General features: G+C 44.0%; 1 protein-coding gene across 12 annotated transcripts in view; it reads left to right on the top strand.

The window, feature by feature from the left end:
- The window catches only part of RAP1GAP2 (RAP1 GTPase activating protein 2), a 195,371-nt gene that overhangs the window by 116,509 nt on the left and 55,981 nt on the right, over nucleotides 1-22,881 (top strand). For all 12 annotated transcript variants that reach the window (XR_001596195.2, XM_036223726.1, XM_036223723.1 and 9 more), the window contains one exon: nucleotides 19,463-19,498. Coding sequence is in view for 11 of the 12 variants with exons in the window: in XM_036223726.1 (XP_036079619.1) it covers nucleotides 19,463-19,498 (36 nt within the window). In the remaining variant the exon portion in view is untranslated. The remainder of the gene's footprint in view (nucleotides 1-19,462; nucleotides 19,499-22,881) is intronic.

The raw sequence follows: 22,881 nt of genomic DNA, 5'->3' as shown, positions 1-22,881 counted from the left end.
CTGTGTCTCCAGCCCCAAGCCAGTGCTGGCCCAGAGGGGATCAGTAAGTTATTGCCTGTTTCTTTCCTTCCTTGTGGCCTATGAATGCATTCCTGCACAGAGGCAGGGGCTTGGACCCACAAGGCTTCCTGGACCCTGGGGTGCTGTGGTCAAGGGTGTTGCAGAGGTATTCCAGTTATGGCATATTCTGAGGAGCCGGGCTGCAGGAGTGGGCATGGCAGGGTGGGGTGGGTCTCTGCATAATGGGAGGGAACGGGGAGGGTGGTGAGGATGCAGGAGCCTTATCCTGGGTCCCTTTCTCCAGGGGAGGGAGAGAGGTGCTCATTTAGGACAGTCCAGTCAGCCCCCTGCCTCCCCCTGCAGGGACAGGGAGGCCGGTGAGCTTGATGCATCTCTTCTCCTAACATGCGTGGTCTTTTCTATCAGAATTTTAATTTAATAGAGTCGTTTCTAGCTTCTTTGCAGCCATGGTTCCCTCTAGCACGTGGCTACTTCAAATCTGTGAGATGGCCCAGTTCACATCCCAGAACGCTGGCCCTCTCCTCTCCCCTCGTCTTTTGACCTCCAGTGTCACTTCAGGCCCCAGGGATTGGACCCATGCCAAGGCCCTCTCTGACCTCAATCGAGTTGTGTCCTCCCCAGCCCCTGAGGACATGTCCTGGCTTCTCTGTTCTCCTGTGGGTGCTGTTGGGGTTGCTCGAGCTTGAGTAGGAGCAGGATGGGGCTGGGCTGGAGAGAGGAGATAGGATGTGTGCCTGGTGGTGAGCTGGACCCGAGGAGGGAAAGCAGTGGGATTCCTGGGTGGGGCTGAGCAGGTGGTGGGGTACTTTTCACACTGCCTGGGGGGCCAGGGCATGAGGAGTGAGCAGGGAGCCTGAGCTGGGAGGAAGCCATGATGATCATCTCAGTTGCCATTTACTAAGGGTATTTGTGTCTCGCCCTCTGCTGGACACACTGTACAACTACCTTGCAAAGTGAGTGGGTCAGATCTCCTATTTTACAGGTATGGAAACTAAGGCTCAGAGGCTGGTCACCAGGCCACATAGCTGGTTACTACTGGTTACAGCTGGCAAGCAGCAGAGCCACGCGTTAAAACCTCGTCTGTGGCACATTAAGTCAGGGCTCCTTCTACCACACCACGGTGCCTTTTTTTGAGAGATTTATTAATTCACTTTTTTTCTTCTGATCCAGCACAGGATCGAGGGCTTTGGATGAGTACTAAGTGCGACGTTTTTATTAGTGTTGGAAAGAGACCCTGAGACCCAGGTGAGCCCCAGGCCGAGCTGCAGGGCCTGGCTCCCCGCTCTCCACGCTGTGCTCTTGTTAGCAGCACAGCTCTCGACCACCTCTGGGCCCCGAGCCTGAGATGCTGTCTGAGTGTTCTCAAGCCATTCGCTTTATCGATTTTTAATTTTTCTTGTGGGATAGCCATAGGGCATGAGGACAGCTCTCTTTTTTAAAGCAGGTAAAAAAAAAATTTTTTTTTTTTAACCAAAGTAATACATGCAATGATTAAAAAACGAAACCCAGGCTGTTCGTGAAGGAAACAGTTCACTGTGCCTCTGTACTCCGCCACCCCTAAGCTCCACCTGCAAAAGAACTACATACGCTTTTAGCTGTTCCTTCGAACCTTTGAATGAGATGTTTTAGGTTCCATGAGGTTGACGTGAATGCCTTTAAAGACGTAGGCCCTGCTTTTTTTTCTTTCAGTACTTTTATTCTCTTTATACACAGGACTTCTCAGTTCACAGAGTGGGAAGGTTAAGCCCCAAGCAAGTGCCTTGAGGCCCACAACATATTCAGGCCTTGTAGTGTTGCTGGTAACCTGTGCCCCAGTACTGCCTCCATCTTGCATTGCAGGCCAGCAGTGCTGGGAATTCATTCAAGATAAGGATGGAAGGGCAGGAATGCTTCCTGCACCCTGACTTTCCTTGGCCCCTAAATGAGTCTTCTCTTACAACCCGCTGGCATGGTGCCCCTTCCCATAGAGAGACCCCTTGCTTTGTGGTGTAAGGTATGGTGACTCCACCAGTTCTGGGCTCCCCAGAAAAACGGCACTGGCCAAGGAGGGGTCAAAGGTCATGGCTAGTCATTGTGGCATAACAGCTCCGGGCGGACACCCAAATCCTGTAGTTCCTTGTTTGATCTTAAGGAAGTTGTTCAACGTCAGCAGCAGCAGCTGTGGTGGTAGCAGCCACACCTACAGTGGCGGAGAGACGGGGCTCCCTGACTCGCAGGGGACAGGCACTGGTGGAAGATGATGGATTTCTTAAAGAATCTTTTGGTGAGTGGCCCAGGCTATGGAGGGAGGATTGCCTGTCTGTCCCCTTCTCTCTCCCCACCCGTGGGTGGGTGAATGCAGAGCCAGAGCCCCTTCTGCTGTCACCTGGCAGGGGGCCCCTGGTGGCTGTTAGCCTGCCATGGGGCATGGAAGCTGCCTGTCACTCAGGGGAAGGCGAAACAGGCATCAGGTGCAGAGAGGACTGTGTGCGTGGAGGGGGACACCAGAGGCCATGGCATAGAGACAGGGACCAGGGCCTTTCCTCCCCGGACTGGAGATCTGAGGTGGGGGTCCTGGCACGGGACTGGGCAGAGTTTATCTATGTGCTCCTCTGACACAGCTTCTTGGTGCTGTGCCAGGGCCTCAGGGGACCCACAGCCTGCTGCAGGCTGTGCTGCAGGTGGGGGTGTCAGGGTGAGAGAGGGAGGGACTCTAGCTGGGCTTCCGCCTGGCTGCAAACACTCGGAGCTGGCCAGGCTAGCCCTGTGGGGTGCAAGCCCCTTTCCATTTTGTGCCATGATGTGTGTTGCCTGCAATGATCTTGGCCGGGGACTCTGTGTCCTGTCACAGAGTCTCAGAGCTGTGTGGTTGGTTTAACACTTGGGGGTGGTGTGTGTGACATTCTCGGCTGGCCTGGAGGGTCAACATCCTTTTGTGCCAAGTAAGATTATGCCCGGAGGCTCTGTGAGTCCCCTGTCTCAGCTTTGCCAGCCCCTCTGTTCCCCTCCCAGTGAACATGGGGGCCCAGACTGACTGGGCCGGGTCAGGCCTGCTGGGCTCTTCCTCATTCACAGACCCGCCTGCTGCAGCTGCTGCAGGGCTGGTGGGCTGTGTCCTTTCCTTTCTTCCCCCGCTTGGCTGTGTTAGCCTCCTTTCTCTAGGGGAATTGAGGACAACAGGTTAGAGATGAGTGCGGGGGAGTGACCGGGCACTTGTTTAGGAGTCATGCCAAGGAGGGTTGGTTCCCTCAATCTCAGGCTGTGTCACCACTGGCTCCAGGTTGGGGGCGAGCCTGGTGGCCCTATTACCAAACAGAAATGGCTTGAGCCCTCTGGACCTTGGCAGTCGTGTGTTGGAGGGTTTTAAATGGGGGACCGATGTCATTTGCTTTATCTTTCAGAAAGACCATGTGGCTGTTGAATGGGTGGCTGATTAGGGAGGTGCTAGTGTAGAGAGGGGGCTGCCACATGGTCCCCATGAAGGACACAAGAGATGGTGGGCAGGGGAACTGTTGGGAAGTGCTTATATTTGGGACATATCTTGACAGTACACTTGCAGGTAGATTGGGTGTGGGGAATGAGGGATGGAGAAATCAGTGATGACCCTTTGGGTTTTGTCCTGAGTTTCAGGATGGGTGGAGGATGGAGAGACAGGCTGGGGCGGAGAAAGGTGTTTGAAGAAAAAGGTTAGGGAGGATTCTGTTGGGCTTTGTTAAATCTGAGATGCCATTGGAGATGTGGAGCTGGCTAACCCAGATAGAGCTGGCTTGAATCTGGCTTCTGCCTTTACTGTGTCCACAGGTTATGGTGGCAAGTTGCTGCACCACCTCTGGGCCTGTACCCTCTAATCCCCCTCCCTGGGTTCTTGTGAGGCTTATGGGGTGGCATTGCCTGATTCAGTGCCCAGTGACTGGCACATCATGGGTGCCCAACAGAGCACATACCTGGGCTTCCTATAACTTTACTTCTATCATCTCATTTCTAGCTCAAGAACATTCTGTGGCTCCCTATTGTACATTCGAGCCTGGAACTTGTGCCTTGTAGGCTGATTTGGCTCATAGATGTATTTTGTTTGATCTACACAGAGATTTTAAAAAATAGACTTGGTTATCTATGTATAAGAATTGGGAGAGCTCGCCTTCAAATTTGGATTTCTGGCTTATCTCGAAAAGTCAAAAACTCTACTAATGTTGAGTTTGTATTTCTGCTTGCAGCCTGGCTATAGAAAATGAAGCAGCTGCCCCTTTTGGAAGGGGCTTACATGCTTCTGTTTACCATTGTTTCACTCCCCTACTCTTTGTTGTTTTGGAGGTGAAATTTATAGAATCTAAAATTAGTCATTTTAAAATGAACAATTCAGTGGCATTTCAGTACATTTACAATGTTGTGCAACCACCACTTCTGTCTAGTTCTAAAATATTTTCATTACCCCCAAATAAAACCCCATTAAGCAGTTCCTCTTCCTTCCTTGCTCCTTCTAGTCCCTGGCAAGTACTAATCTGCTTTCTGTCTCTGTGGATTTACCTATTCTGGATATTTCTTAGAAATGGAAACATACTATATCTAACCTTTTATATCTGATATCTTTCACTTAAGCATGATGTTTTTGAGATTCATTCACATTCTAGCAGGTGTCAGCACTTCATTACTTTTTATGGCTGAATGGTGTTCTGTCGTATGGATATGTCTCAATTTTTTATCCACCCATCCCAATTTTTTATCCGCCCATCCACTGACAAACATTTAGAATGTTTCCACCTTTTGCCGATCTCGTCTGATCTTGGAAACTAGGCAGGGTCAGGCCTGGTTAGTACTTGGATGGGAGACACGTAGGAAGACCAAGTATTGTAGGTGTTAAAAAAAAATCTAGAATGTTTCCGCCTTTTGGCAAATGTGATTAGTGCTGCCTTCACTGTACAAGTGAACAACATAGGTGTACGAGTATTCGTTTGAGTACCTGTTTTTAATTCTTTTGGGTATGTACCTAGGAGGGGAATTGCTGGGTCATGTGGTAAATCTGCGTTTAACTTTCTGAAGAACCACCAAATTGTTTTCCACAAGAGCTGCACCATTTTACATTCCTACTGGCAATGTATGAAGGTTCCAGTTTTTCCACATTTGTGGCAACACCTGTTATTTTCTGTTTTCTGAGTATAGTGGGTGTGAAGTGATATCTCATGTTGTTTTAATTTGCATTTTCCAGTGACTAATGATGTTAAACATCTTTTCATGTGCTTATTGTCTGTTTGTATATGTTTTTTTTTTTTGAAAAATCTCTGTTCAAGTCCTTTATCTATTTTATGAGATTTTTATATATTCTAGGTTATACCTAAAATCCATTGCCAAACCTAAGGTCATAAAGATTTACTCCTATTTGTCTCTGGGAGTTTTATAGTTTTAGGTTTGGGGTCTAGCTTGTTGCTTAATTTAAATTAATTTTCTTACATGGTGTGAGGAGTAGGGGTCCAACTTCATTTTTCTGTATGTAGATATCCAGTTTTTCTTGCAGTTGAAAAGACTATTCTGACCTCATTAATTGGTCTTGGTACCCTTGTCAGAAATCAGTTGGCCATGAATGTGTCATCTGGACTCTAAATTTTATTACATTGGTCTATAAATCTGTCTTTATCCCAGTACCACACTGTTTTGATCACCATAACTTTGTAGTAAGTTTAGAAATTGGAAAGTGTGAGTTCTTTTTCAAGAATGTTTTAGCTATTTTGGGTCCCATGAGTTTTTGTATCAACTTTGGGATCGACTTTTCAGTTTCTACAAAGAATCCAGCTGGGATTCTGATAGAGATTGCATTAAATCTGTAGCTTGCTTTGGGTCGAGTTGCAACAATATTAAGTCTTCTAACCCATGAACAAAGGATGTCATACCAGTTGTTTAGATCTTATTTCTTTCATCATTATTTTGTAACTTTTAGGGTACCAGTCTTCTGTATCCTAGGTTAAATTATTCTAGGTTTTCTTTTTTATGCTACTGTAAATGGAATTGTTTTCTTAATTTTCTTTTCAGATTATTCTGCAATTTTGGTAACTTCCTTTATTAGCTCTGGTAATTTTTTTTGTGTAGATTTTAAAAAATTTATTGGGATGACACTAGTTAACAAAATTATATAGGCTTCAACAGTACAGTTCAGTGATACATCAAATATATATTGCATTGTGTGTTCATACTTAAAGTTAAATCTCCTTCTATCACTGTATATTTGACCACTCTTTGGAGTTTTTTTTTTTTTATATTGGATTATGTTATCTTCAAATAGAGATAGTTTTACTTTTTCCTTTCCAATTTTATTTCTTTCTTTTGCCTAATTGCTCTGGGTAGAACTTTCAGTAATAGTAAATAGTAGGCATCTTGTTTTGTCCCTGGCATTAGGGGGAGAGCTTTCAGTATGCTTTCACTGTCATTGCACATGATGTTAGCTGTGGATTTTTTTTTTAAGAGTCCTTTATCATGTTGAGGAAGTTCCTTTCTGTTCCTAGTTTTCCGAGTGTTTCTTATGAAAGGGTTTTGGATTTTGTTAAGTGCTTTTGCATCAATTGAGAAGATCAAGAGTTTTTTTTTCCTTTGTTCTATTAATGTGATATAGTCAACATTGGATGATTTTCTTATGTTGAACAAACCTTGCATTTCTGGGATAAATCCCACTTTACCGTGGTTTATAACCATATTTGTTAGTATTTTGATGGAGATTTTTGCATCTGTATCCATCAGGGTTATTGGTCTGTAATTTTCTTGTAGTTTCTTTGTACGATGTCTTATAGAATGAATTAGGAAGTGTCCACTCTCCTGTTTTTTGGAAGAGTTTTTGAAGGATCGGTGCTAATTCTTTAAATGTTTGGTAGAAGAGAGATAATTTTACTTCTTCCTTTCCAATTTTATTCTTTTGTTTTGCCTAAATGCTCCGGCTAGAACTTTCAGGTTGCCGAATAGTACTTTTCTTTGTTGGGAAGTTTCGATTACTGAATCAATCTCTTTACTTGTTATTCTTTCACTCTTTTGTGTTACTTGCCTGGTACCTGTAGTCATTTGCATTTTCAAATCCTGTCTTGAGATTTAAACATAAGTCTGCCTAATTTTTCAGATGTTCTATAAAAACCCAGGCATCCTCCCATTCTAAGTTACGCTGCCGCATTTCTGCTCTGGCCAAGTTGGTCCCTTTCACACATCACCTGCAGTAAACACAATTAATTTTGTAGGTTAGTGGTTCTCAAAGTGTGGTCCCTGGATCAGAAGTATCACTATCATCTTGGAACTTGTTAGAAATGGAGATTTTCTGCCCAAGAATTAGAAACTCTAGGGGTGGGGCCAAAAACTTGTGTTTTAACAAGCTCTCCAGGTGATTCTGTTGCATTAGCATTGACACAGGTGATAGAAAGCCTGGCAGGCTCCCGGCCCAAGCTGACATAGCTGAAGCATTGCCTCTCAAGGACTCTAGCAGTGGAGGAGCTGTGCTCGGTGTGAGCTGGTCGGAGGGGAGACCAAAGAAAGGAGAGAGGAGCTTGAAGGTAGGATGGAGAAGGGAAGAAGGGTGGCTTGGTTAGAACAGGACCTGTGTCAGGATGCATCTTATCATTGGAACATCTGTTGGGATAGGGTTGGCTGTCCAGGGTGAGGGGTGCAGTCTGTGAACAGAGAATAGACAGTGCTTACTAGCAGGGACATGGGTCTCTCCAGCCTTGACTCTCAGACCTGCTTCATTCTCATCTTACTGGGCAGGGTATTTAGTCATTCATTCAGAAAACATTTTTTGAGAATGCACTGTGTGCCGGTTGTTCTAGGCCCAGGGATATAGCAGTGAACAAAAGATCCCTGCCCTCGAAGATCTTCTCTTTCAGTGCCTTTCTAGTGTTCCCTTTGCCTTTTTGCGAGGAATAGCCCTGATGTTTTCTGCAGGCCTTGGCAGCTAGGTATGTGGCCAGCCGGCCTTCATTCTACCTGTCCTGAGGATAGGGGCCTCGGAGCTGACGGCAGAGCCTAGGCAGTGTGGAGTGTACTGTGGACAGGCATCTTTGGGACACATCTGATCTGGCTTTCAATGGGATGTGTGCTGGGGGTTTCTAGCTCCCCCAGCTTTCTAGAACTCTCTTTTAAAAAAAACTCTCCAGCAATCCTTTTGTGATATCTTCCTTCTCAGTGAGGATGAGAAACTTGCTCTGGCCCCTGTTTTCCTCCCCACCCCAGGACTGCCTGGCTCACATCTCCATCCCATTTTTCTGGGATCTGTGTGGGGTGGAAAACAGCCTGTCCTTTATCCTTGTTTTAGTGTTTCTCATTGCTGTTGACATGGCTTTACCCCTTGGTGTGTGCTCTGGATTCAGGTGGGCAGGAATGAGGAGGCAGTTGCAACTGTGCATGAATATGTTCTGTGTCGGGTGCTCTTCCAGGCTGTGCAGACTGGCTCACGTTATCCCATCACAGCCCTGTGTGTCAGCACCTTTATTAGCCCTGTTCCAAGGTGCCAGAAAATGTCATCCGGTGCTGTGAGCGGTGGGTGTGTGGTACTTTCTGGGAAGGAGGTGTAGGAAGGCTGCTCGTACACAAACATTCTCCCTCTTCCAGGATGGGAAGAGAGGAGCCCAGAACTAGCGCAGGTTGCCTAGGGGGGGGCCTGGTGGGCACTGGGTGTGTGGCAGTGGGGGTCACTTCTCCAACTAGGATCAGAGGAGGATGGAGAGGGGAGTGTGCTGGTAGGGACTCCTGAGCTTCGATGCAAAAAGGAGAAAAGAACAGGTGGCCATCTGTCTGCAGGGAAAGGCCACATCCATGGGTTGAGCTGCTGTGGACCAGAAGGAGGAAGGCCAGGCTGGTCTTGCCCCAGGAAGGGTGTGGGGTGGTTAGAGGGGTGGTGGTCCCCCTCCTATATTGGAACATTCCATTGCTGCTTCTTCTTCCCTCCCTGGACAGAGGACTAGTGCCAGAGAGAGCAAGTAGGGACATGAGGAAGATTTCTCAAGACTGGCTTTGCAACTCCTATTCTCTTCTGCTCCTGCTACCTCAGACCTCCTCCAGCTTTCTACCCCGAAGGACTCGCTTTGGCCTTCCAAGGGAAGACCAGGAAGTTTCTATATTGGGAGCCAAGGAGAACAGGGATTGAACCCAAACCAAACCCTGGGGCCCAGCCTGCAATTTCCTTGGCCGAGTGCTGGCTCTGTGCGATTATTTCACGGCCTACTTGACTGGCTATTAAAGCAGAGCCCACGGGGAAATGCTGGCCATGGTTCTGATTTGGGTGGCAACAGCTGTTGCTAATAATAAATTAGACAGCTGAGTGGATGCTGCGATTGATGAGTCCAAATCACATTTCTCTGTGACAGTCCAGTACCCGGCTTTCCCATGGGGGGCCCTTCCTAAGGATGTTCCAGGCAGGACTTCATTCTGTCCTAGAGGGCCTGTGGAACAACAGCAGTGAGTCAGTGAGCATTTATTGAGTGCCTGTTGCGTGCCGTTGGCTGTGTGCAGCAGTCTGAGGGGGTGTGGACAAGGGTGGGTCCAAGTGGCCAGAGCTGCTGCTGTTCCAGGCTGGCCTGAGTCACCCTGCTTCTGGGTAGAAAAGGAGACTCCCTCTTTGCCAAGGCTGGAACTGTCCCATTGGAAATTTCAACTAGTCACCAAGAAGTGGGGTCAGTCCAGCTGAGGCCAAGTTGCCACTGGCGATTTCTGCTCCTGGGCGCTGTCCCCGCAGGAATCGTCCACCTAGTGCGTCACTCAGGGCTGATGCCGAAACAGTCTTTTTATCTCACCACCTGTGCCAGCCCAAGGCCTTGGAGCATTGTCATTCAGGAAACACTCATTTTTAACAGTAATTTAAGCAGACCATTTCTGGAAAGACCAATGAAGTTACGAAAAGCTCAGTGTCCTAAATCAGGAAAAGCTAACTATTCTAAAGCTGCTAACCACCTCCCAGCAGGACAAGGCTTGTTTGCAGAGGGAGCGTTCTAATCGTTACTTCAGTAGTTGCTATTTACTGAGCACTCTCTGTGGACAAGGCGCTGGCTGGGTACCTCTTGTTCACGTTCTCGCTTCATCCTCACATGAGCCTTGAAAGGCAGAGGTCATGTTATTCCATTTCCAGGTGAGGGGATTGAGATTGAATAACATGTCTCATGCCACACAGCTGGGCAGTAGCAGGTGGGCACTCCCCAGAGTTGGCTATGACCATTGGACTCTACTGCTTCTGTATCCCAAACCTCAGTAGCTCTCCACTGCCTTCTAGAATAAGCCTGAATTCCTGGCATTTAGAGTCTCTCAGGCCTAGACCTCAGCCCTCCTTTCCAGTCTGATCTTCAGGATTTTAACCTAGAGACCTCAGTTCAGCCAACTTGATCTACTCACCGTTCATTGAATACACGTCATGCTTCCCCACCTTCCCACCTTTATCCACACTATTACCTATAATGCCCTCTTCACTCCTCTCTATCAGATGTTCTGCTTAGTTTTTAAGATCTGCCTGGGATTCCACATTTTGCAAGAAGCTTTCCTTGATGTGGTGGTTTTAAAATATGTTCAGAAAATCTTTGATACTTCGAGGTGGAAACTAATTCCCCTACCCTCTGAGTGTGGGCTGGTTATAGATGCCTGCTCCTAATGAATAGGATAAAGTAGAAATGATGGTGTATGATTTCAGAGACTAGGTTATAAAAGGTACTGTAGCTTCCTTTCTGCTTTTTCTCTTGGATGCTCGTTCTGTGGAGCATCAGCTGCCATGTTTTGAAGACACTCTGGAGAGGCCCATGGGAGCCTGAGGCCTTCTGCCAACAGCCTTGTGAGTGATCCCATCTTGGAAGCAGATTCCCCAGCCCCAGTCAAGCCTTCAGATGATGTAGCTGCTGTTGGTATCCTTACTGCAACCACCTGAGAAGCCCTGAGCTAGAACTGCACAACTTAGCCATTTCTGAAGTTCTGACCCACAGAAATTATTTCGAGTCACTAGGAGTAATTTGTTGCACAGCAATAGAGAATGAATACATTTGACTTCCTAGTCAGAAGCACTTCATGCTTGCTCTGGACCACTGTGGCAGTTGTCATCTGTAATAAAACCCTGGACAATTTCGTCTCATAATTAAGATCAAGTACCCTGGAAATCAGGCCTTTGCCTAGTACTTGCCATGTCCAGCCCCTGCCTTGCAGTTAACTCATTAACCAATACAAAGACATTGTCTAAGAAGACATCTAAAATATTTTTTGATTGCCAGTTTGCATGAATAACAGAGTTAGCTGGATTTGGGGATGACTCAAGAGAGCCTCTTAGTCTATAATATGCAGAGCCCAGGTTAGACCTGAATTGGCCTGAATCCAGGGACTTTCTTCTGGCTTTATCCTTGTGTCCCTGAACATACCCTGTCATGAAGGTGGGGGAAGGACCTATATTAGAGGTTGGGAAAAGGAAAGAATGCCAGAGCCTCCACTTATGTGTTCAAGTCTTAAAAATGTTGATTAATTACAAAAAAAAAAAAAAAAAAAATTTATAATTGTAGAAAATTTTAAAATATTGAAAATCAAAAAAGAAAAAATTTATTCTTAACCTATAACTCATTTTGGCATGTATCCTTCAAGATATAGTTCTCTGGATGTGCTATGTGCATATTTGTATATGAATCTCCAAATAGGTTTTTACATTTAATTGAAAAAAATGGGACCATGTCCTAAACTCTATCTTTCTCCCTTAAGCCACGCAGTGTGAATCTTTGCCCGAGCAGAGTTAACACAGATCTCCTCTCATAGTATTTTATTGTACAAGCATACTCCTATGTAATGTTTACTCTTTCTTTCATTGGTGGATAATTCAGCTGTCTGTCTGTACTTCTTTGCCTGTAAACAATGTTTTGACAAATATCCTTGTATACATATCTTTGTGTAGTTGCCCAAATATTACTTTAGAGTAAATTCCCTAGAGTGGGTTTATTGAACCAAAATATATGAATGTTTTTAAGGCTTTGGACACACAGTACTAAATTGCCTTTCAGAAAGGTTGTACCAGGCGCATACTTACCTATTGTTCCTGTGTCCTTAACTCAATATCCTTGCCAAAACCGGGATTTCTTTTTAATCTTGGCCAATCTGAGAGATGAAAGATGTTATCATGTTTCTTAATATCTTGAATAACTAGAGGAGTTGGGCACGTTCCTTGTGTTTATTGGTCATTTTATCTTCTTGAGCAAATTGTTTATGTCCTTTGCATATTTTTCCGTTTCCCTTTCAAAACTTATTTATTTGAAGTTTAATTATGCAAGTAACGTAGGTCTACATGCTTGTGGAGCAGGCTGCACCTAAAGCAAAACCTCCTTCAGCACTCTCCCTCTTCTTCTCCACGTGATCACTTTTTGACGGTGTGAGTTACATTCTTCCATATTATTTCCTATGCACATAGGTACACATATATGGGTAACTTTAGGTTTTGTTTTTATAAAAACGGAATCATATTCTATGTGTTGATCTCTGATTTGTGGCCCCCCCCATACTTAATGTATCTTGGAGAGCATCTTATGTAAACAATATAGATCTATTGCTTTCTTTTTGAGTGGCTGCGTAGTGTTTTTTCGGAACCGCTTTATTGAAACATAATTCGTGTACTACAAAGTCACCCATTTAAAATGTACAATTTAGTGATTTTTCATATATTCACAGAATTGTGTAGCCATCACCACAATCAATTTTAGAACATTTCATCACCTCAGAAAGAAACCCCGTGCCTTTTGACTGTCACCTTTGAAATCTCCCATTTCTCTCAGCCCTAAGCAAAACAAATCTACTTTCTGTCTCTATGGATTTACCTATTCTGGGCACTTTATATAGTTGGAGTCATATAATATGTGGCCTTTTGTGTGGCTTCTTTCATTTAGGATAATATTTTCAAGGTTTATCTATGTTATAGCATGTATCAGCACTTCATTCTTTTTTATGGCCTAATACTATTTCATTGTGCGGATATGCCATAATTGTTTATTCATGCGTTTTTGGATGTTTGGATTGTTTCTGCTTTTTGGATATTATGAATAGTGCTGTAATGAACATTGGAGCACACATTTTTGTGTGGACATATGTTTTTATTTCTCCAGAGGTATATGCTGAGGAGTGGAATTTCTGGGTTAAATTTTTAACTTTTCAAAGAACTTCCAAACTGTTTTACACAGTGGCTGTACCATTTTACATTCCCACCAGAAGTTCATGGTAGTTCTAATTTCTCCATATTCTCACTAACACTTGTTATTTTGTCTTTTTGATTATAGCCATTCCAGTGAGCATAAAGTGGCTTTGATTCACATTTCTCAATGACTAATGTTATTGAGCATCTTTGCATGTGCTTGCTGTCTATTTGTATATCTTTGGAGAAATGTCTATTCGAATCCCTTGCTCATTTTTAAGTTGAGGTATCTTTTTATTATTGAGTTCTAAGAATTCTTTATATATTCTAAATATGAGTCCCTTATCAGATATATGATTTGCAAATATTTGCTCCTATTCTATGGGTTGTCTTTTCATTTTCTTGTGTCCATTGACATACATTTTTAATTTTGGTGAAGTCAATTTGTTGAATTTTTATTGTTGTTGCTTATGCTTTAGGTGTCTTATCTAAGAATTCATTGCCAAATCCAGGGTCACGAAGATTTACTCCTATATTTTTTTCTAAGAGTTTCATAGTTTTAGCTCTTAATATTTAGGTTGTTAATCCATTTTCACTTAATTTTTGTGTATGGTGTGAGATAAAGGTCTGATTTCATTCTTTGTATGTAGCTATCCAGTTTTCCCAGCACAACTTATTAAAAAGACCCCACCGAATAGTCTCAGCACTTTTGTTGAGAATCAGTTGCCATATATATATAGACTTATTTCTGGATTCTAAATTCTATTCCATTGATTTGTATGCCTATCCTTATGTCAGTATCATACTGTCTTAATTACTTTTGTTTCGTAGTAAGTTTTGAAATTGGGAAGTATGAGTCCTCCAACTTTGTTTTGTTGTTGTTGTTGTTTTTGTTTTTTTTTTGTTTTTTGTTTTTCGTTTTTTTGTTTTTGTTTTTTAAAGAATGATTTGGCTACTCTGGGCCCCTTGAGTTTCCATATAAAATTTAGGGTCAGCTTTTCAGTTTCAAGAAAGGATCCAGCTGGGATTGCATTGAATCTGTAGATCAATTGGAGAGAACAGCTATGTTAATCATATTGACTCTTCTAATCATGATCATGGCATTTATTTCCATTTATTTAGAGCCTCTTCAATTCTTTTATCCATGTTTTGTACTTTACGGAGTATAAATTTGTGTTACTTTTGTTAAATTTACACCTAAATATTTTATTCTCTTTTTAAAAAGTAGACAATTTGTTGCTTGTATTTACATTGTACAATTCAATGAGTTTTTCAATTATAGTTGGCATACAATAATATACCAGTTTCAGTTGTACAGCATAGTGATCAGAGATCCACTTAACTCACAAAGTGATCATCACTCCACTAAATCTAGTACCCTTCATCCCCCTTACATATTTATTACAACATTATTAACCATCTTCCTCATGCTACACTCTACATCTCCATGTCTATTCTGCAACTATCCATTTGTACTTCTTAATCCCTTTGCCTTTTCCCCTCCCAACCTTCCTCTCATCTAGTATCCCTGTAAATATTCTCTATATCTATGAGTTTATTTCTGCTTTTGTTGTTGTTGTTTATTTTGTTCTATAGATTCCACATGTATGTGAAATCATGCAACATTTGTCTTTATCTGACGCTTTTCATTCAGTGCAATACCTTCTAGGTCCATCAAGGCCATATCTTTTTCCATCCTCTTCCTTTTAGTATGTATATGTGTTGTAATCTGGTGTGAGTCTCTTATAGGCAGGATTTGTAGGGGTCTTGTTTTCTTATCCATTCAGCCACTCTATCTTTCGGTTGGGGCACTTAATTCTTTTTCATTTGAGGTACTTGTTGATAGGAATGTAGTTATTATCATTCTTTATTCATGTTTTTGATACTTTTTTTTTCTTAAAGAAGTCCTTTCAACATTTCTTGTAATACTGGCTTGGCGTTGATGAATTCTTTTAGCTTATTTTTGTCTGGGAAGCTCTTTATCTGTCTTTCAACTCTAAATCATAGCTTTGCTGGATAAAGTATTCTTGATTGTAGATCCTGGGTTTTCATCACATTGAATATTTTGTGCCAAGCCCTTTCGTCCTGCATGGTCTTCTGAGAAATCAGCTGCCCGTCTTATGGGTGCTCCCTTGTAGGTAACTAACCACGTTTCTCTTGCTGCTTTTAAGATTCTCTCTTTGTATTTAACCTTTGGCATTTTAATTATGATGTATCTTGGTGTGGGCCTCTTTGGGTTCCTTTTTCTTGGGACTCTCTGAGCTTCCCAGGGTTGTATGTTTATTTCCTTCACAAGGTTAGGAAAGTTTTTCATCATTATTTCTTCAAACAGCTTTTCCACTTCTTCTTCTCCCTCTCCTCTTCAGATACCCCTATTACACGTCTTTTTTTTTTTTTTTACACTTAATTTTGTCCCAAAGACTCCTTAAATTATTATTATAGTCTTGGCTTCCTTTTTCTTGCCGTTCTGATTGAGCGACCTTGGCTTCCCCACCCTCTATATTGGTAGTTTGATATTCTTCTTCATCCACTCTGTTAATTCCATCTAATATACTCTTCATCTCAGATAATGTGTTCTTCATTTCTGACTCATTCCCTTTTATAATTTCCATTTCCATTTTTTTGCTTTTTATCTCTTTGTTAAAGTTCTCACTGAGTTCATCTACACTTTCACTAAGTTCATTGAGCATCTTTATAACCAGTGTTTTGAACTCTGCATCTGTTAGATTGCTTGACTCCATTATTTCTGGATCTCTGTTCTGTTCTCTCATATGGTTTTTGCTTCTTTGTCTTCCCATTTTGGCTGCCTTTCTGTGTCTGTTTCTATGTACTAGGCAAAGTGCCTAAATCTCCCAGTGTTATTAGCATGGCTTTGTTAGTAGGTGTCCAGTGGCACAGTCCTGAGAAAGGTTCAGCTGCAGGCCAAGTTTAGCCCCAGCCTGTGCCCCTCCAGGGCCACCTGTTAAGATTCAGTGAGCAATCAACAGATGCTGTGCTTATAGTTGCCTCAAGAAGCCACACCGGAAGCTGTGGTCAGCTGCCACCAGTATGGCTCTTGGAGTTGCTCAGCAAGTTTCATAGGACTCCCTGAGGACACACCTGGATGTGGCTTGGATGGGGCCTCTAGTTGGGGTAGGCGGAGTTTCAGGGAATCCTCTGGGTAAGTGACCTCTGTTATCCAGTTTGATGACGTCTCAGCTGTGGTGGTGCTGTGTCTGCACACTGGGAAGGGGGAGGGCTCAACAGAAGAACAATGGATACCGCTGGCACTTCTGCCAAGGAGAGAGCCTCACCTTCAACCCTCACTCCGGTAACTCAGTGTCCCCCGTAAGTCCCTGGTGCCTTCCGTGCAGCCAGCCCAGTGCTGGTGCTCAGAGCAGGTCCATCACTAGGAAAGTCTGCCCAGGGACACGGCCTTTTTTAGAAGCGTTTGCAGCTGCTCGTTGTGCAGCCTTCTTCCCACTCAGTCGCACAGGACCGGTGTCTCATCACCTCCTACCTTCTGCCATTGCAGGTTGATTAGTTATTTCTTTCCCTGGTTGTAGTACTTCTGTTTGTCTAAATCCCAGGTGACTTTCTTTGCTGTTTGTTCTGCGTTTTTGTGACAATTTTGATTTGGTTGCAAGAGGAATGAAGAAAGCCTCTATGCTCTACGCCATTTTTTCCCTGTCTCTTTCTAAGTATTTTATTCTCTTTGATGCTATTGTAACTGGAATTGTTTTCTTAATTTTATTTTTAGGTTGTTGACTGACAGTATGTAGGAATACAATTGATTATTATATATTTATCTTGTATCATGCAACCTTGCTGAACTTATATTAGTTCTAAAGGTTTTTTTAGTGAATTCCTTAGGATTTTCTATATATAAGATCATGTCATCTGTGAATATAGTTTCACCTCTTCCTTTCCAATTTGAATGCCTTTCATATAGTTTTCTTGCCTAATTACTCTGGTCAGAATATCTAGTACAATGTTAAATAAAAATGAGGAAGTGGATATCCTTGTCTTGTTCCTTATGGGAAAAGTATCCATTCTTTCATTATTAAATATGATATTAGCTGTGAGGTTTTTGTTAGGTACACTTTATATGCTGAAGAACTTCCCTTCTGTTCCTAGTTTGTTGTTGTTGTTGTTTTTAATCCCCAAAGGGTTTTGGATTTTGTCAGTTGCTTTTCCTATGTCTATTGGGATGATAATGTGGTTTTTATTTTTTATTTTATTCATGTGGTATATTACATTTATTGATTTTCGGATGTTAAACCGACCTTGCATTACTGGGGTAAATCCCACCTGGTCATGATGTGTAATTCTTTTTATATGTTATTGGATTGAGTTTGCTACTATTTTGTTGAGAAGTTTTACATCTATGTTCATAAGCTATATTGGTCTGTAGTTTTCTTGTAATGTCTTTGGTTTTGGTGTTAGGATGATACTAGCCTCATAGGATATGTTAGGAAGTGTTCTCTTGTTTTTGGAAGAGTTCGTGAGGAATTAGTATTCTTCTTTAAATGGTAGAATTTATAAGTGAAACCATGTGGGCCTGGCTTTTTCTTTGTGGGTAGTTTTTTGCTTAAACTAATTCAATCTGTTTCTTATAGGTCTTTTTTTATTTTTCTAGTTTCTTCCTGAGTCAATTTTGATAGTTTGTGTATTTCTAGAAATTGACCATTTCATCCATCCAAGTTATCTAATTTATTGATACAGAGTTGATCATAATATTTGTATTTATTCTATGAGTGTAGCTTACCGTAACCAGTTTCCTATAGATTGACATTTAAATTATGTTCTTTCTTTTTTTTTTTTTTACTGTTACAAACAATGGAACAATGAACATTTTATTGTATCTATCTTTGTGTACATGTGTAAGTGTGTTTAGATCCCTAGAAGTGGAATTGCTAGATCCGAGGTCTGTATATTTAAAATGTTGATTGTTTTTGCCTGCTCGTCCTTTTTCTGCTCATCTTTCTAGTCTTATTGCTTTGTATAAGTTCTTTATGTCTAGTGATCTTGGTTTCTTGGAACCTGGAGTTGGTAAGAATGCACAGAGCGAGTAGAAGGATAGGTTTGGGAGCTGGGCGGTTGGTGGCTGCTCGTGGTCAAGGGTGTTTGACGTGGGTGCCCAAGCTTGTCCTCAACCCTGTACAATCACATGTGGTGTTTCCAGACTTTGGAACCTGAACTGCTGGTGAGTCAGAGACTCTTCCTGTGACAGGCTAGCTTTAGTCTCGGAGAGGTCATTTGGAGCTGCAGCAAGGCTAGGTCTCCCCAAGTGACTCCTCAGGGGTCCCTCCCATGGAGGTTCTCTTTTGAGAATTTTGAGGGCAGCAGAGACTCCAGACAGTTTTGGTCATTGGTGCCTACAGAGAGAGAGAGAGAGAGAGAGCATTTGGATGTTCTACTTCTGCATGAAGAAGTGACAAGGACATACTTGGTCATCCTTCTTACTGCTTTCTTTTCTCTCATATTCATCCGAGTACCGTCTGTTCTGGGCACTTATTAATTCATAACTTGCCAGTGCCCAGATATGGGCAGTGGTGTTAGGACAGCAGAGTGTGCCTGTGTTCGTGAGCAGGAATTGGAGGAAAAGGTCTGAGGGACTGCTGCATGTATTTTGTTAGGGTAAAGCTTTCAGCCCCTTCACCCTTGCATTCTATTTCCTTTTTTCCCTCTTTGTCTTACCTGGTGTTTACAAAGGTGGCACCAAAGTAGGTCGAAGGTTTGGACTTACATAGTTTGAGATTTTTAAAATAACTCATTCAGGCTCCTGGAGGCTTTTAGGTTTTGCTTCACAAGCTATAGTGTCCCGAAGAGGTGCCTTGGAGGCAGGGGACAGGGGCAGGCAGAGGTGGTACATCCAGGGCTCAAGCCCCGACAGCCACCCTGGCCAGGGTGATTCCGCTTTTACTGTTTTCATATATTGGAGTTCTAAGTGAGATTTTGTTTAAGGAGATGGAAGAGCTGTGTTGGCACAACAGTTGGAAAACTACTCGTGGTGGACCTCTCGGCTCCGCTGTTGGGTTGAAGACATCCTGCTGGAAGCCAAATCCTGGGGCCGACAGGCGTTTTGGGGGAATTTGGCTTTTCCCAGGGGCTCTATAGGCTCCTCTCTTTTGACAGAGACTGAGTGGCTGCTCTCCCCAGGGCCATTTGCCAGCTGGGCTGTTTTATTTTTTCTTTTGTTGTGTGGGGTGTTCTGGCCCTCCAGCCCTGCAAAGGCAGAATAAAATTATCTCTTTTCTTGATTCAGATGGATTTTGTCCCTGGGGAAGCCCTGGGCTAAGCTTCCAGACAATCGGTGAGGAGGTTTTCTCAGCAGACCTCGTTGCTGATGCCCCACCTCTCTCTCCTCACCCCCTTTGTGTCTTTCAGTCTGCGGAGTTCTTCGAGATGCTGGAGAAAATGCAGGTGAGTATCCCAAAAGTAGGGAAGCTGAGCCTTGGTTGGGGGTGCTGTAGTGACCTCGGGGAACATGACCCCAGGCAGAACCCACAGACAGAATTTGGGGGCCTTGGAGGGAGGGACAGAGAAGAGAAAACTCACAGCCCTGATAGCCCAGCCAACCTGAGGCCATTTCCGTTTTGAGTGGCAGAGAGTACTCTGGGAAGGCTCCTGCCTGAAGATCAGGGAGAAGATGAAAAACAGAACCCTCAGCAGAGCAGATGGGGTGCCATCAATCAACCCCACAGATTTGGGGAGGGTTTGAGAGGGTCTGTTGTACCTGGAATGAGTTGGAAAGAAAGCCTGAAAAAGAAAGATCCTTTTTAGGAAAGTCACCTTGTGTCTGGGAGGCAGAGAGGCCGTTGAGAGACGGACCTGAGTCCAAATGTCGCATCTAACATTTGCTTGCCAAATTACTTCTCTTTCCTAAGTCTCTGGCTCCTGTTTTTTTTGTCTGCTTACAGCACTATTCTCACCTCACTCTCACCCCAAATACATGGTTGTTTTTTTCCCCACCAAACTATTCTCTGACATCAAGTGGATGTCCTACAATCCAACTCAATTCTGACACTATCTACCTAGAGTTGGTGTCAGATCCCACAAGACTGCCTCAGATGCCAGTTACAAGTCTAGGATGTCATATGTGCCTCTGACCCACGGGCTATAAATCAGAAGTTCCCATGCCCCTGTCCTCTGGTGTGATTAATTTGCTAGAGTGGCTCATAGAACTCAGGAAAACAGTTTCCTTCTAGATCACCAATTTATTATAAAAGGGTATAACTCAGGAACATCCAGAATGAAGAGATGCATAGGGCAAGGTATGTGGGAAGGGACCTGGAGCTTCCGTGCCCTCTGGACACACCACGCTTTGAGTGCCTCCACATGTTCACCAACCCAGAAGCTCTGTGAACCCCGTCCTTTTGGACTTTTATGGAGGTTTTATTGCATACGCATGATTCATGAAACTGTTGGCCACTGGCGATTGATATCACCCTCCATTGATATCACCCTCAACTTCCAGTTGGGACTGAAAGTTCCAACTCTCTAATCGTGGTTGGTTCCCCTGTTGACCAGCTTCCATCCTTAGGGATATCCCAAAAGTCACTTCATCAACATAAAATCATTAACATAAACTTATGAATAACATTCCTTTTACCTTTATGGCTCTCAAGCTGTTTTAGGAACCAAGGGCAAAAGGCCAAATACTGTAACAAAAATGTTCCAAAATACTTCGATTGCTCTTATCATGTAGGAAATTCTAAGGGTTTTAGGAGTTCTGTGCCAAGGACGGGATGAAGACCAAAATATATATTTCTTATTATAAATCACAATATCACAGACTCTATGAATAAGTAAGAATAAAAATATCCACTTACATGGTTGCTGGGATGAAATGAGATAATATGTGTAAATATTTGGTAAGCAATGAAAAGAAATCAGTATTCAATGTGGATTTGGGGAGCCTTTATAATTCTACCGAGGAGTCGGGGCTCACAGGTAACACCTACTGCCCTAGGGAATATGGGGAGAGATCCAGAGGTTAATCAACACAGTCGAAAAGATTGGGAAGATGCTGATAACACGTACTTTTAAACATTTGTCTGGAGTCAGAGATTGACAGGTTTTATCTCATTTCTTCCTGACAAGGCCCACGGGAAGTAGTTATATTATCGTTATCATCCCCATTTCACAGATGAGAAAGCAGAAGCACAATGATAATCAGTGTAAGGGCTCCTGACGAGCAAGCAGCTCAGAGCCAGAAGGCTTAGCCGTTCATTATATTATGAAGTTTTTTACCCTAAGTAGAGGCTCCAGGCTCAAGCAAGAAAGATTCTGTAGGAATGGTCTGGAAGCTGTAGGAGGAGAGACCTGGAAGGTGCCCACTCTGGTCCTGAGATGCAGGCACTTGAGATGGCTGCTGCTGTGAGCCAGTGAGGTCCTCATGGGAAAGCTGGGTCTCCCTAAGGATGGGGAAGGGGAGGGACTGTTTGAGGGAAAAATATTAGAGGTTGTGTCATTTTCATGAGCAAAGTATTAAGATCCTCTTCTGTGCTCAGTAATGTGTGGACTACAAACTAATTTCATGTGCGTTTATTTGCATTTAGGGAACTTACACTCAATCAGGTTGTGGAAACAGGGATGGCACGTGCCTTGACAGCGAGTGGCGGGAGACCATGTATAATGAAGTTCTCAGCTGTCTGCAGTAAAGCTGGGATTTTCACCCCAAGCCCATGGAATCCCAGCACTCTGGGAAGCTGGCAGGGTTTTTGTGTCTCACCCTGTCCTCACCCTGCCTTCTCCCTGGTTGCTCCCACAATCCATCCATCCCTCGTCCCCAGGTGGAGTGTGCTGCTTCCCCCACAAAGGGCTTCTCTGTTTGAGCACATAATTCAGCTCAGCTTAACTGGCTTCATGTTGTTCTGTTGTTTCGAGCTGCTGGGCTTAACTTGGTAACTAGATTGGGAGCCTCTGGAGGGCAGGAGCCTGGTGTTTTGCTCCCTTAGCACTGTCTCCATAGCACTGACACCATGAGTGGTTTGTCAGTTCCATCTTAGTTGAGACTGCTGGGGGCTGAAATCAGACTTCCCAGGGTTTAGGTCCCTACCATGTGCCCACTGGGCCCCAGCCTCTGGGGGGCGCATGGTTTCCAGCTCCTTTGACTATAGGAAACACATATGCGGAACCAGCGAGGCTGAAGCGGGTGGTGTGGCCCGATTCTGTTTTTGAGTGTGGGTGCCATCTGTCCTAATGCTGCAGTTGTGGAGACTCAGGCTCAGCAGTCGGGTGCCCAGGGTGCTCTGTGAGTTGTGAGTCGCTGAAACTAAAATCCCGGACTCCTGAACCCCCGGCCCAAGAGTCTACGAATTTGAACAGGGGTGCAGTCCCTGTGAAGCAGCAGGGGCTAAGTGCACAGTTTTGAGCTACTTCTGTTCTGAGTTCAAGTTCTAACCCTGATGCTCTCTAGCTGAGTGTCCTTGGTCAAGTCAGTCTACCTCTCTGAGCCGCAGTGTCTTCATGGCAGGGGAAGAGGAGATGATGATAATACCTATTATAAAGGATGACACATGGAGGGGAGAGGGCCCAGTGCTGGGCGGTGGCTCTGTCATGGGGGAGGGGTCGGGAGAAGGTTTGTTCTCTTGCCCAGGGGCTGTTCCTAGGCTGGGATGACTAAGGCTGGACAAATAAAACAAACTCTTGATATCACCCCTCTCCCCATCTGCCCAGTTTGTCTCCTTGGACAGGGTCTGCAGGGCCACCCAGGTGGTTTTCTCCGTGTGGGGAGAGGAGCACCTGTCCAGGGGGACGGGCCTTCCCACGCCCACCTGAACAGTGCTGCAGGATGACTCAGC

Source organism: Rousettus aegyptiacus, unplaced genomic scaffold (assembly GCF_014176215.1).
Source record: "Rousettus aegyptiacus isolate mRouAeg1 unplaced genomic scaffold, mRouAeg1.p scaffold_m13_p_6, whole genome shotgun sequence".
NCBI lineage: Eukaryota > Metazoa > Chordata > Mammalia > Chiroptera > Pteropodidae > Rousettus > Rousettus aegyptiacus.
Note: the sequence above shows the minus strand (reverse complement) of the source record. Positions and strands in the feature narration are given on the sequence as shown.